The following is a 13,649-nucleotide window of genomic DNA, read 5'->3' on the forward strand; positions in this document are numbered from 1 at the left end:
GATAAGTCCTCCTGGGAACTCTTCTGCCTGAGCTGGCTTTAAGCCAAAATCCTCAGATCTCAGCCTATTGAGTAGCTAGTATTATAGGCGTGAGCGACAGATGCCTGGCTACATTAGGTCACATTAATGTCTAAATACCTACTCAAAATCTATGCCTGCTAGCAAAAAACTTAAGGTTATTTAATTATATATATATATATACACTTCAGAAAGTCCTTTTTATAAAAGGGAAGTACAGAAGACTGTTTTAATAGTTATGTATTAAAATATAAAATAATTATTTTAACTTCCTGAAAACAAACGAAGTAAATGTAAATCAAAACACATTCTAAATTCCATCTGCTTTAGCATATATGACTATACATTCACTCCCTCCTATTAATTCTGAAAGTTTACCTGCCGGAGTTCATCGGCCATGAAGAAGGAAGGTGCATTTGCTTTTGGCTGCATATATGCAACATGAGGTGCAGTTGGAGGATAAATATGATAGTTTGGAAATACCTGAAAGGTAAGAAAGGTAAAATTAAATTATCCATTTCTCCTCAAATAATAACCCTTATCAATGTTGTGATGAAAGTTTAATCTTTACATAACTGATATATAAACACTAATGCAAAGAGCCAAGGGAAGTATTCAGGACTGTCAAAACCATAGCTGGGAGTGTGGCCTACTGGTAGATGCTTGCCTAGCATCCACGAAGACCTGATTTCAATTCTTCAGTACCACATACACAGAAAAGCCAGAAGTGGTGCTGTGGCTCAAGTGGTAGAGCTCTAGCCTTGAGGAAAAAGCCCAAGGACAGTGCTCAGGCCCTGAGTCCAAGCCCCAAGACTGGTTAAAAAAATACTTGTTTGTTAAACACGTCATTTGAAACATGATGTAAAAATCAATGTTAATAAATTCTTTAAAAAAATTCTTTAATAAAAAAAGAAAAGGAGGGTTGTGGGAAAGGATCAAGTTGTAATAAGCTAGCTGTGAGCAAAAGTAAGAAAGAGAGGGTAGTAGCAAGCAGGCTCTAAATTCAAGCCTGGGTACCATCACACCAAAAATGAGAAGAAGGGGAAGTCTGTTATTGGTGGCTTGTGTCAATAATCCTAGATACTCAAGAAGCTGAAATCTGGTGGACCATGGTGTAAAGCTAGCCCAGGCAGAACAATGCTTGAGATTTCAACTCCAAAAGGCTGGCTGTAGGTATAATTTAAATGATAATGCACCAGCCAAACGCAAGTAACCTAAGGGCAGTGGGTTGAGGGGAAAGGGACAAGGGCAGGAGATCCAAACTCTAATATACATTAAAAAAATTAAATATCATTTTTAAATGGTCACTTGCCTTTAAACTCCAATACTGCCACAGAAATGCTTAAAAACTGAAAAATACGGCAAAACAAAAAATATACAAGCCAGGTGTAATGGCCTACACTTACAATCCCAGGTACTTAAAAGATCCTAGTTCAAGGCCAGCCTGAGCAAAAAGTTCTTACAACTCAACCCAAGAAGTTGGGCCTGGTGTCACTTGTCATACCAGCTATAGAAATCTAAGATGATGATGGGTCTGGTTATCCTGGATGAAAAGTAAGACTCTATTTGAAAAATTGGAAATACAAAAGCACTAGGGAGATAGTTCAACTGGTAGAAAATGAAAGCATGAAGCCCGTAAGTCCAAAATTTTACACACACACACACACACACACACACACACACAGCAGGAAGATGCTCAACATGAAGAAGAAAGGTGGATATGGTAGTTCATACCTATAATTCCAGTAACTTGGTAGTCATAGATAATGAAGATCATGGTTAAAAGCAAAAAGTTAGAAACAACACATCTCAACCATAAGCTCCATGTGAAAGGGCACAGCTGTTATCACAGTTATGTTGAAGACCTTAGTAGGAAGATCAAGGTCTGAGGGTAGACCCCAGGTTTAAGTACTAGACTATCTAAAACATAAAACTATAGAATGGTTGGGATGAGACTCAATTGGTGGAGGACCTACCTAGTAAGCTCAGGGCTCAAATCTTAGTCCAGGAAGGAAGGGAGGAAAGGAGGAAACACAAATGTGCTTACTGAAATCCAAATACGCTTTTCATAAGGCTATCATCTACAATTACCAATATCTATAGCTTAAATTAGCTGATTATTTTAATGGGATTTTCTAACTGGTGACCCCTTCATTACTAATGTCTATAAAGCCAAAGGAGTAATTTTTCAATGTACTCAAAATAATGAAACTAAGGTGTAGTTAATATAATAGCCTGACAACACTCTATTCTCCTTCTTCCAGACCTCACTGCTCATCTTCCACTCTTGTCCTTTTCTCCTTCACCCCTGACATCAATTCACTTGGAAGAAAATTGTTTTCATTTTCATTTCTCTAGTTCCTTGCAGTTACCTTTCCTCTGGCCTTACTTCTTGGGTTCGTAATTCCTCTCCTTGTATAACCGGGATTCATTGGTAGTATTTCCTTGTTCACAATCAAAGCTCCTTTCTAGTCTGAATCTTTTCCCTCTTAGCCATGGCCTGCACTGTAAGCCCTATCACCAAGTGCCCTTCCCCTTTCTACATGAGTGTTAAATTACTTACTACCTTATCAGTGGCAAGGTATAGGCTGGGATGTAGCTCAGTGGCAAAGTGCTAGCCAGTAAGTACAACATCCTGGGTTCAATTCCCAGTACCAAAATCCTAGTATCAAATAAAACAAAACAAAACAAAACAATCCAAACAGAGTTTATCACCAGTTTGCTTTCAATAACTACTGATATTATTCACTTTCTACAGCTTCTTCCCTAGAGGTCAAACTACCTATTCATAATATATGAACAAGTTAGCTATCAACTCAAGCTAGTACTTGTACCAGATAATCTCAAATACAAAAAATGCCCACAACAAACATGAATATAACCTAATTTCTAACTAAGACTTGGGCAAATCAAGCTATTACTAAAGCAGAATCTTAATAATAAGTTGAGATATGACTGAATTATTAAAATAATACTTTAAAGCAATAAAAAGACACAAGGATTTGGAAGTAGCCTCCCATTGACAAGAAGAAAATTTCCCTTTAATGTATACATACCATTCCAGTCAAAGGTGCTGGAGTTGTATCGGTATAGAAGTAAGTTGTTCCACCGACAGTTTCCTTCTGGATTACCTGACCAGAGGATGGGTTCTGAGAAACAGGATTATTAACAGGTGTAGAGGCACTAGAAGGCACCATGTAACTTGCTGGATTTGGAGTGTGGCTTCTTCTTCTGGGAGCAGGAGAAGTATGTGGAGTAATCTTGGGGGAATGGAGAGGGGATGATCCAGCAGACAATGACATTCCTGAGGAAGATGCATAAAAGATCTTTAGTGTGCAGTAATATAACTTCATCAGAGAAAACACCAAACATTTGTCTGGAAAAAAACATCTTTAGCAAATTTTAAGGGATGTTCTGATTACAGCAAATGTAGTCATTTGAAAAGAGTACTATCAAATTAAAGTTGACATCATCACTAGCAAGCATCGCCAGAAAAACATCAAATTAATTTAATGAGTGGGAAATAGGAGAACTGATATTCATGTCATTCAGGTCTTAGTTTATTATGAATTCTGTTAAATCATGACTATTCTAAAAAAAATGTCATTCCCCCTCAAGTATGACATTAAAAATTCCTCAAATTGGGGATGGAGCCAAGGGGGGAAAAATAAGAGGTGAGATGTGGGCAGTGCAGTTAAGGATTTGTATATAAGATTTTAAAAGTTAAAAGTAGGGGGGAGTCAGGTGTGTGAAAATGATGAAAGGGGTAACAAAAATGCATTTATTCATGAACTGCTTTGTTGTAGGGCAATTCCTTTGTACAACTACTTTTTTTAAATCTAATTATTGGGCCAGGAGTGTGGCCTAGTGATAGAGTGCTTGCCTAGCATGCAAGAAGCCTCGAGTTCAATTCTCCGTACCATATACACAGAAAAAGCTGGAAGTGGAGCTGTGGCTCCAATGGTAGTATAAGTGTTAGCCTTGAGAAAGCTGAAAGACAGTGCCCAGGTCCTGACTGAGATCAAATCCAAGAACTGTCCCCCCCCAAAAAAATCCAATTATTAAATATAGGTCTACTAAGTTCTTTCGGCCAAATAGAAAGTTTGAAAAAAAGGAAAAAGAGTGTGTGTGTGTGTGTGTGTGTGTGTGTGTGTATGTGTGTGTGTGTATTATATATTCCCCTCCTTCCCCACTAAAGCAGGCTAGGTGCTAGTGGCTAATGTTTGTAGTTGTAGCAACTGAAAAGGCTGAGATCTGGATCACAGTTCAAAGCCAGCCTGGAAAGGAAAGTCTGTGAGACTCTTATCGCCAGAAAAGGCTAGATGTGGTGCTGTGGCTCAAGTAATTGACTGCTAGTCTTGAGCAAAGAGAAATTCAGGAATGGTACCCAGACACAGAGTTCAAGCTCTAGGACCAGGAAAAAAAAATAAACACACTAACTAAAACAGTATACTGTTAGATAGCTTTTTGGTTCATAACAGGCATACATTAAAACATAAAAATTGCTATAGATATATGTAAGGCTAACTGACACTCGTTTTCTCACCTATAACCACTAAGTACTTAGTATACAAGTATCTACTGTACAGAATCTAGAGAAAAGGAAATGGTAAATGTCCTTACCCTATAGGAAGTTACAAGCTATCTAAGTAAACACAATCAAATTACATACTTTACATACAAAATACATAAACCAAATTAATACACTGTAAACTACTTGCATAAATACAGAAATGCAAATTAACTAAAATCAAGTAGAATTAATCAAAGGTTTTGTGAAGGTGATTTTTTTCCAAAGGACATTATAAAGTCTGTACCTAAAGCCACACTTACATTTACTGAAAAAACAAGTTTACCAAGGAACTGTGTTCTATTTTGGAATAATGCCTATAAACTTTCAACAATGATGTGCTATACCACTTCATAACCCAAAGAAACCATTAGCAAAATTCCTATGGTCATAAAATTACACTAAGGAATTTGTCCCCAAATATTTCATAAGACACCAAAATCTAGGTTTTTGGACACCATGCAAGTTAACAAAAGTAAGATTTCAAATGTATCTTACTTTTAATATAAGTTCTCTATACTTGCTGAGAGGAGTCCCAATACAATTATTTGATATGATTTTCTGGCAGCTCCAAATACACAAGTCTGTGAGGAATACTAGGTTATACATACCACAGTATAGATCAGAATTTAGATATGGGAAATTTTTTATTTAATCAAAGACATATATACAAAGTTAACATCAAAGCCAGGACTCAAAATTTAAAGTGCCCACATCCCCAATAAAGTAGCCATGTCCTTAAAGTTATACCTCAAAACCTATTGCACTGACACCGAAATAGGTCAAATTCTCAACTGTGTCTTCCATGTGTCTAAGAAAAGCTTTAAAAAAAAAAAACTATAAAGCCCCTTTTCAAAAATATGACTAAGATAAAAGCCTGATTTGACCTTTCATGACTTTTCAACTAGGCAATCTCAGTTAAATACCAAGTATTGTATATTGCTAAATTCCTATCTTATATGAAAGAAAAGTACGCAAATCTGCATTACTTTTCAGTAGTTTCAGCGTGACTACTTTTAAGTTGGAGGAAGAGGGGAGCACAAAGTGTTGACAAAATTTCTGACACAGTGGTGGGTATTTAAGTCAGATACAATTTAAAACTGAAGATATTTTAACAGATTATTACAATCAACCTAAGGTTAGTCAAGGAAGTTAATAAAGACAGAACTTATACTATATAGTATCAATACAACAGGTGGTTTCTCATTCTAGCAATATCCTCTTTTCTGTCTAAAATTAATTTTGTGTAGTTACTTCAATACAAAGTTGCAGCAGTGAAATGAGCTGAATATATTCAAACATGCCAATAAACATCCTCATGCACAAGAGGGTATTAAAGTCTATAGGAAAATAGAAATGAAATTAATCACTCATCACTAAAACATGAAACCTAAACACAGAAGGCATAGCCATGTATCACCCCTATTATTGATGAAATGTTAAAAGTACTGAGCCAAATTATCTATTGGAGAAGACTTCTATATGTAATATTATGATAGAATTATAGCATAGCAATTACACATACTATAAATAAATATAGAAAACAAACTACAGAAACTAACTGAAAGAATTAACCATCAAAAAGTCAAAAGTGGAGTTGATGTTCAAGTGAAAGCACAAACGCTTAGGGACACTGCAATCACAGAGCTCTTGTCTAGCAAGCACAAGACTGTGAAACTCAAACTCAGGTACTAAAAAGGGGAAAAAACTAAAAGGGAAAGAATGATAGAAGGGCTCAAGAGCACAAAACTAAAACAGAATTTGAAGCCAAGAGTTTCCCCTAGAGAGATTTGGAGAATCATATCAGCTATAGGTAAGCACCTGCAAGCTGAGGCCTTAATGAAAGCCTTGCCTCTGTAAAATGCAGAAAACAGAACTAAGGAATAATTGTTTAAATTTAACCAGATAAGATATCTAGCAAATGTATCATAGTCATATAAAAAGCATTTATCAGCTGGGCATGGTAGCTCACGCCTGTAAATACTAGCTACTCAGGAGGCTTAGATCTAAGGATCATGGTGCAAAGTCAGCCCGGCACTAAAGACCTTGAGACTCTTCTCTCCAATTAACCACTAGAAAATGGGAAGTAGCACTGTGGCTCAAGGGGTAGAGTGGTAGCTTTGAGCTGAAGAGCTCAGGGACAGTGCCCAGGCTGAGACCAAGCCCAATGACCCACCCCTCCCCCCCCAAAAAAATCATGCAAGAGTAATGGTTTTGAACAAAACTTAGTATCAATAGAAAATGTATTGAAAACTTCTGAAGCAGGATTATAAAGTATCAAAAGTTTTTTTTAAAAAAAGTGTAAAAAGGGGGTTAAAAAAAGTATTAAAATCATTTAAAGCCAACTACAAAGTAACTGATCATATAATTTAGAAACGGATTTACGTGTACTTTCTCTGTACAATTTGTCTACCACATGTAAAAACTGCCAACTGATTAAAATGCAATAAAATACAAATCTGTAAGCTTTTTGGCCTTTACTTAAGGGAGCTGCCAGTTGAAAAAAAACACAGACGTTTACATACATTCTCTATAAGCACAAATGGGCAAAGTTACAATATAAAATTTTGTGAGCAAAAAAAAAAATCATAAACAAAGATCTTTCAAGCACTGGCATTTAGAAACATTTTAAAAATAAACATTTAGTTTCACATCAAAACGTAAAGCTGATTGTCCCCAACTGCACCTATTAGTTCAGAACTCTAACATATATAAAGGATGCATTTCAATGGCTTACCAATCAGTAAATATAGGACCAGAAAATTTCCACCTATCAGCCCATAAAAATTTCATACATGGGGCCAGGCGTTTGGTCTAGTGGTGGAGTGCTTGCCTAGCATGCATAAAGACCTGGGTTCAATTCCTCAGTACCACATACATAGAAAAAGCTGGAAATGGTGCTGTGGCTCAAATGGTAGAGCTCTGGCCTTGAGAAAGTCCAAGAACAGCGCTCAGGCCCTGAGTTTAAGCCCCAGGACTGGCCAAAAAAAAAAAAAAAAATCAAAACCCCAGTGATATACCTCTCAAGAAGAACTATAATTCAAAATATGCATGATAGCAACACTAAGGAGGAAACAATCAGAACTCTTACTTCTCTTACTTACACTGACAGCACAAGTATTTAATTGCCTTGGAACATAGTTTAACTATTGCTCAAAATGTTAAACAGTTACTATCCACCCAGGAAATTCCAACACTATGTGTACTATCCAACAGAAAAGAACACATTATACCCACATAAGTAGCATTAAAAATAATTCCTGAAAAGTCTAAGTGCAATGTGTTTATATAATAGAGTATATCCACCCACAACAAGACCAACACAAAATGCTATATACTAGACTCTATTCATATGAAAGCTACAAAATAAAAACTCATGAAGTTGGAAAGGAGATTAGTCCTTTCGAAAGACTAAAAGAAGGCACAGGAGTAAAAAAATGCTGGTAAGTACAGGTTTACTTTAAGGTTTACAAAAATAGTACAAAGTATAGGAAAAGTTACAGAATTAGATCCTAGTAGTAGTAGTAGAAACTTATAAATATGGTAAAATCTATTAAACTCAACGCTTGTATGTGTGTGCATACACACGCTACTATTGAGAATTCAACTCAGGGCCTGAGTGCTGTCCCTTAGCTTTTTTGCTCTACCACGTGAACCATACCCCCATTTCAGTCTTTTTTCTGGTAGACAAGTCTCAAAAGACTTTCCAGCCTGAGCTGGATTCAAACTACAATCCTCAGATCTCTGCCTCTAGTAACTAGGATTACAGGTTAAATCATATGCAGGCTCCTGGCTAACATATACACATTTCAAGAAGGAAATTTATGACTGATGAATCACAACAAAAATATTCAAATTATTGATGGGCAGAGCCCTTAAGAATTATTACAATGGAAGAGGACAAGAAAATGAAATTCAAATATACAACTCATTTAACCTTAACTAGCAATAAAGGTATGAAACATGTTATCAATGATAAGAACCTGAAGAAAAAAATTAAAATTCTGACAGAAATAAAACACAATTTATACAAAGGAAGCATACATACCATTTTACACTTTCCAATTTTACCTTATAATTATCTAAAATCATAATAGTAGTTCGGAAAAATAATTAACAAAGACACTGAGCATGGCTCGGAAAAATTAAGAAAAACCAGAAAGAAAAATAAATTTAAAAAATAGGGTATTAATGCTAGCCAGACATTTGAAAGTAATCAAAACTAGTGTTACAGATGCCTGGTAGAGGCATATATGAACAGCAGAGCAACAGTAGAGTAAGACATCAAAACTGACCACACACACATATATGAAAAAAATAACCATTAAAACAAAAGTGGTATATTTCAAACTTTAGGGAAGACATAAACTACACAATAGTTAGATGTGATGAATTGCTAAATAATGGAATAAATAATATAAAAATAATTCAGGAAAAAGTTCATAAACATGAATGTTTTCATTTATCACTCACATATACCTCAGATGAATATTCAGAATGAACATTTAAGAGTTTATTATGAAATCAAAAGGTTCTCAGGACATTATTTTTACAACTACAATGTTGACAATAAAAACTCAAAATTCAAGTACTAAGAAAGAAAATTCATTAAACTTTTTTGAAAATAAAGTCTCCAAGACATATACAGAAATTTCTACAGCACAAAAACATTTGGACATTTTAGATGGAGGGCTAGTTTGCACAAAGTATTATTGTTCTTAGAACCATTATGAAAACAGAAAGCAATCAATAGGAAATGGACCAATTATACTATTTTGTTTATAGAAAATCAAATGCTTGAAATATGTTTTTTAAAAGATGACTACATATTGACAAGCCAATCATCTAATTAAAATGACTCAACAGTCTCCTCTTGGGCCCCAGCAGCTCACACGTAATCCTACTCAGTACATTGAAATTTGAGGTTGCAGTTTGAAGCCAGCCCAGAAAGGAAAGTTCTTGAGACTCTTATCTCCAATGACACTCACTCCTCAGAAAGTCGGATGTGGCACTGTTGCTCAAATGTTGGCCTTGAGCACTAAGAGGCTCAGGTCCTAAATTCATGACCCAGGGTAAGCCAAAAAAGAAAAAAGAAAAAAAAAAGCCTCAAGATTGGCATGGACCAAAAAGGTTAAAAATTATTAAAAGGAGAAATGATGTATTGCCATATACTTTTGACACTGCAGGGGAGGAAGGGTGGCAGGATCTGCCAATCCTGGGGCTTGAACTCAAGGCCTAGACACATCATCCCTGAGCTTTCTTGAGGAAAACTAATAGTTTACTACTCGAGCCACAGCTCCATTTCTGGCATTTTGGTGACTAAAGATAAGATTCTCACAGATTTTCCTGCCCAGACTGACTCTGAACCGTGATTCTCAGATCTCAGCTTACTGAAACAGCTAGGAATACAGGTACGAGCCACTGACACCTGACACTTTTAATATTTTAAAGGCAATTTTCAATAGCTATCATGTAAAACATTTTTTTTTCTTTTCAGTGATATGTAAACTCGAGGTCCTGTGTTTTCTCTTTTTTACTCAAGGTTGATCTCCACAGCTCCACTTCTAACTTTTAGCTGGCTAATGGAGATGGAAGTCTCTAAGAACACTTGATCCTCAGATTTCAGTCTCCTAATTAACAAGGACTATAGGCTAGAGCCATCAGCAATAATCATGTAAAACTTTTTTTGGGGGAGGGGCGTCAATTGTGGGGCTTGAATTCTGGGCTTGGGCACTGTCCCTGAGCTCTTCAGCTCAAGGGTAGCTGGCACTCTTACCACTTGAGCCACAGTGCTACTTTGGTTTTCTGGTGGTTAACTGGAGGTAAAAGTCTCATGGACTTTCGTGCTCAGTGGCTTTAAAACTTAATCCTCAGATCTCAGCCTCCTGAAGTAGCTAGAATTACAGGCATGAACTACCAGCGCATGGCCACGTAAAACTTCTTTATTATTACAGTAACTACAAACAACTCAAAGGAAGAAAATCATAAAGCAAAAAAGTAAACCATGAATACTGTAATAGTGGAAACTTATCTTGCTTATCCTGTAGTTCATTAGCAATCACTGAATAAATGGGTGGAACTTAGTGCCTAACTTTGTATTACTTTAATCTATATATATTTTATGTATTTTGTAAATTACAGTAAAAGAATATTGTATGAGAGGCTGGGAGTTTGGCCCAGTGGTAGAGTGCTTGCCTAACATACACAAAAGCCAGGGTTCAATTCCTTGGTACCACATACATAGAAAAAAGCTGAAAATGGTGCTGAGGCTCAAGTGGTAGAGCTCTAGCCTTGAGAAAGTCCAAGGACAGTGCTCAGGCCCTGAGCTCAAGTCCAGGACTGGCAAAAACAAACAAACAAACTTAAAAATATCATCTGCAGAAATTGTAACTGTTCAAATACACAATTCTCTGCCAAACCAGAACTAGTCTTTCAATGAAAAAAAAAAAAAACAAAAAACCAGGGCTGGGAGTTTGGCCTAGTGGTTAAAGTGCTTGCCTCGCATGCATGAAGACCTGGGTTGATTCCTCGGTACCACATACATGAAAAAAGCCGGAAATGGTGCTGAGGCTCAAGTGGTAGAGCTCTAGCCTTGAGAAAGTCCAAGGACATTGCTCAGGCCCTGAGCTCAAGCCCAGGACTGGCAAAAAAAACAAAAAAAACAAAAAAACCCCAAAAACCTCATATCCTCACAGGAGAAACAACTGACTAGAAAAAAATTTTAATAGACACCAAGTACATCAACCAATATTAAAGTATCTATGAATAAATCTATCATATAAGATCTAAACACAAAGTACTAAAATGTCATGGAAAATTCTCTATCATATGAAAAACAACTTTATAAGAAAAATGCACACACAGAACGAACCCATGTACCCATATTAAGGAATAAGATACTGCTGTAAAGATGAGGACACTGTTCAATCCACTGACGACTCAGTTCAATTTCCTTGAGACTACAGGCTGCTTTGTGTATCCATGTCTCCAAGTCTGTTTCTTCCTACAACAGCATATAGTCAACAGTCCTCCCAACACCAGTGCTCTAGAATTCACATTTGTGAAACAATTTTTACTTGCACATTGTCAGCGCAAATTTACTAAGCTGAAAGGGAATCAGTATAAATGTGAAACCTTTCTCCTTTTCTGGTATCAACAATTAAGATGGAAATAAAAACACATCATCAGTCCTGAGAAATGGCACATACCATTCTCACCAGAATGGTGAGAAGTATTAAATATAGCAAGATGGAAGAAAAGCAAATGGTCTTGCCATTAAGCAGCACAGAGAGACTTCAGTCACCTCTACGGGCAAACATATACAACCCATCTGTACTAAACAACAACAACAAAAGGGCTTTGGAAGAATCTGGAATACAGATAGTCTTCTCTGATTAGTATCACTCTCATAATCATTGCAGACTAGACAAATCTAGGTTATACTATTGTAATGAAATTCCAACAACCAAAGTAAATTTCCAATAAAATAAGTGATCATGTACACTAAAAAATTTAGAATATAAATTAATAAAATATGTATGTTGAACTGATGAACTTGAACTAGGACAAAGAGAGAGCATTACCTTCCTAACACACATAATAAGCAACTTATAAACACGTTCATGAGTAAACAAAGTTATACACCTGCCTCATAGTTATATAGTACTCAGTTATAGCCTCAAATACAGCTGCTTTATTTTCATCTTCAAATTCGGAACAGAAGGCTACTCCACTTTTGACTATTCTCTATCAGAGGGTAAGTTACAAAAGTCCAACTTCAAGGATGAATTCAAAGTGCCTTTTCTCCCACTCGGTATTTTAAGTGCTGCATAGACAACCTTTCGTTTCTTAGCCCATTCTTATTACTCAGTAGGACTCAGTATGCACTCAAGGAAGGTGTTTCAGTTTAGTTACTATTGCAATTAGGTTTCAGTATCTTGGAAGTCTTGGGAGTATTTATAATTAAGGTACTGTCAAAACAATTCCTCAAATACAGGTAACTATATGCAATGTAAGTTTCCATTCTATTGGAAAGAAATTTCTGAAATATAATATTAAAGACGTTCCAGAATAATATCACAAATACAAGAAATTCTCCCAGTGTTGATCATTCCCATATTAAATAAAACCACCTTATAATACATGAAAGAAGGTCCCTAAAACAAAGATCACATTCAGCAATCAGCTACAATTTAAAACACATAGTATTCACAGCAGAGACTTACCATTGGGCACATAGCCAAATGAGAAAAAGACAGGGTAGAATCTAAAGGAATTCATCTTGAGTCTCATATGCTCTCTCCCCTTTATGAAATGTCAGAAAGTACATAATGTGCCTTGTAATATGAACAATTTATCTGCTCAGAGAGGAGTTGGTACCCAGGGCTCGTATTACACCCTCTCCCATGCCTTGTACACAATACCAGAACCCCAAATTCTGGGGGTGCAGTATAAATTTTGCCCCAAAGAATTTAGGCACAATAAATCACCCGTAGTAGGTTGAGAACTGAGAATTCTTGCCAAATTTCATACATGGCTGAGGGACAATCTTACAAGGTTTTTAAGAGTTTTATAAGACAACCTCATAGGTTTTTGTTCACTCATTTCTACATAAATAGGATGAACTGTCTCTAGTAAGTCATCATTTTCTTATGATTCTGCTCTACAATTAAAACTGTTATAGAAAAAATACAAGGTTTAAAAAGTTTGTGGGTGTTTTTGTTTTGTTTTTGCCTTTTCTCATCTTTTCTTTTCCACCTCCCCCCGCCCTCGGTACTGGGGACTGAAGCCAGCATGTTGCACTTGCTAGGCAAGTACTTTGCCAATGAGCTACATCCTTGCACTGTGGTCTGTTTTTGTCTTTTATCTTCCTTAGGGAAAGGGGTAAGATGTTTTCAAAAGTAAAAAATAAAAAATTCTTAAGTTATAACAATAAGAATGTTGATTACACTATTTTTACACCCACATACATTTAAGTGCCTGTATTAGTGACTGGGAAAGTTAGCCAAGTTCTTACTGCCTACTATCTCTTATCCTGAAGTACTTACAATATATACACTAA

General features: G+C 36.2%; 1 protein-coding gene across 4 annotated transcripts in view; it reads right to left on the reverse strand.

Moving 5' to 3' along the window:
* Window positions 1–13,649, reverse strand: part of Pan3 (poly(A) specific ribonuclease subunit PAN3) — a 135,624-nt gene that overhangs the window by 34,523 nt on the left and 87,452 nt on the right. For all 4 annotated transcript variants that reach the window (XM_090342335.1, XM_090342334.1, XM_090342333.1 and 1 more), the window contains 2 exons: window positions 3,075–3,322; window positions 397–501 (listed from right to left, as the gene is read on the reverse strand). In XM_090342335.1, the coding sequence (XP_090198461.1) occupies window positions 397–501; window positions 3,075–3,322 (353 nt within the window). The remainder of the gene's footprint in view (window positions 1–396; window positions 502–3,074; window positions 3,323–13,649) is intronic.

The sequence above is a fragment of the Megascapheus bottae genome, chromosome 11, assembly GCF_031878675.1.
Source record: "Megascapheus bottae isolate mThoBot1 chromosome 11, mThoBot2.hap1, whole genome shotgun sequence".
NCBI lineage: Eukaryota > Metazoa > Chordata > Mammalia > Rodentia > Geomyidae > Megascapheus > Megascapheus bottae.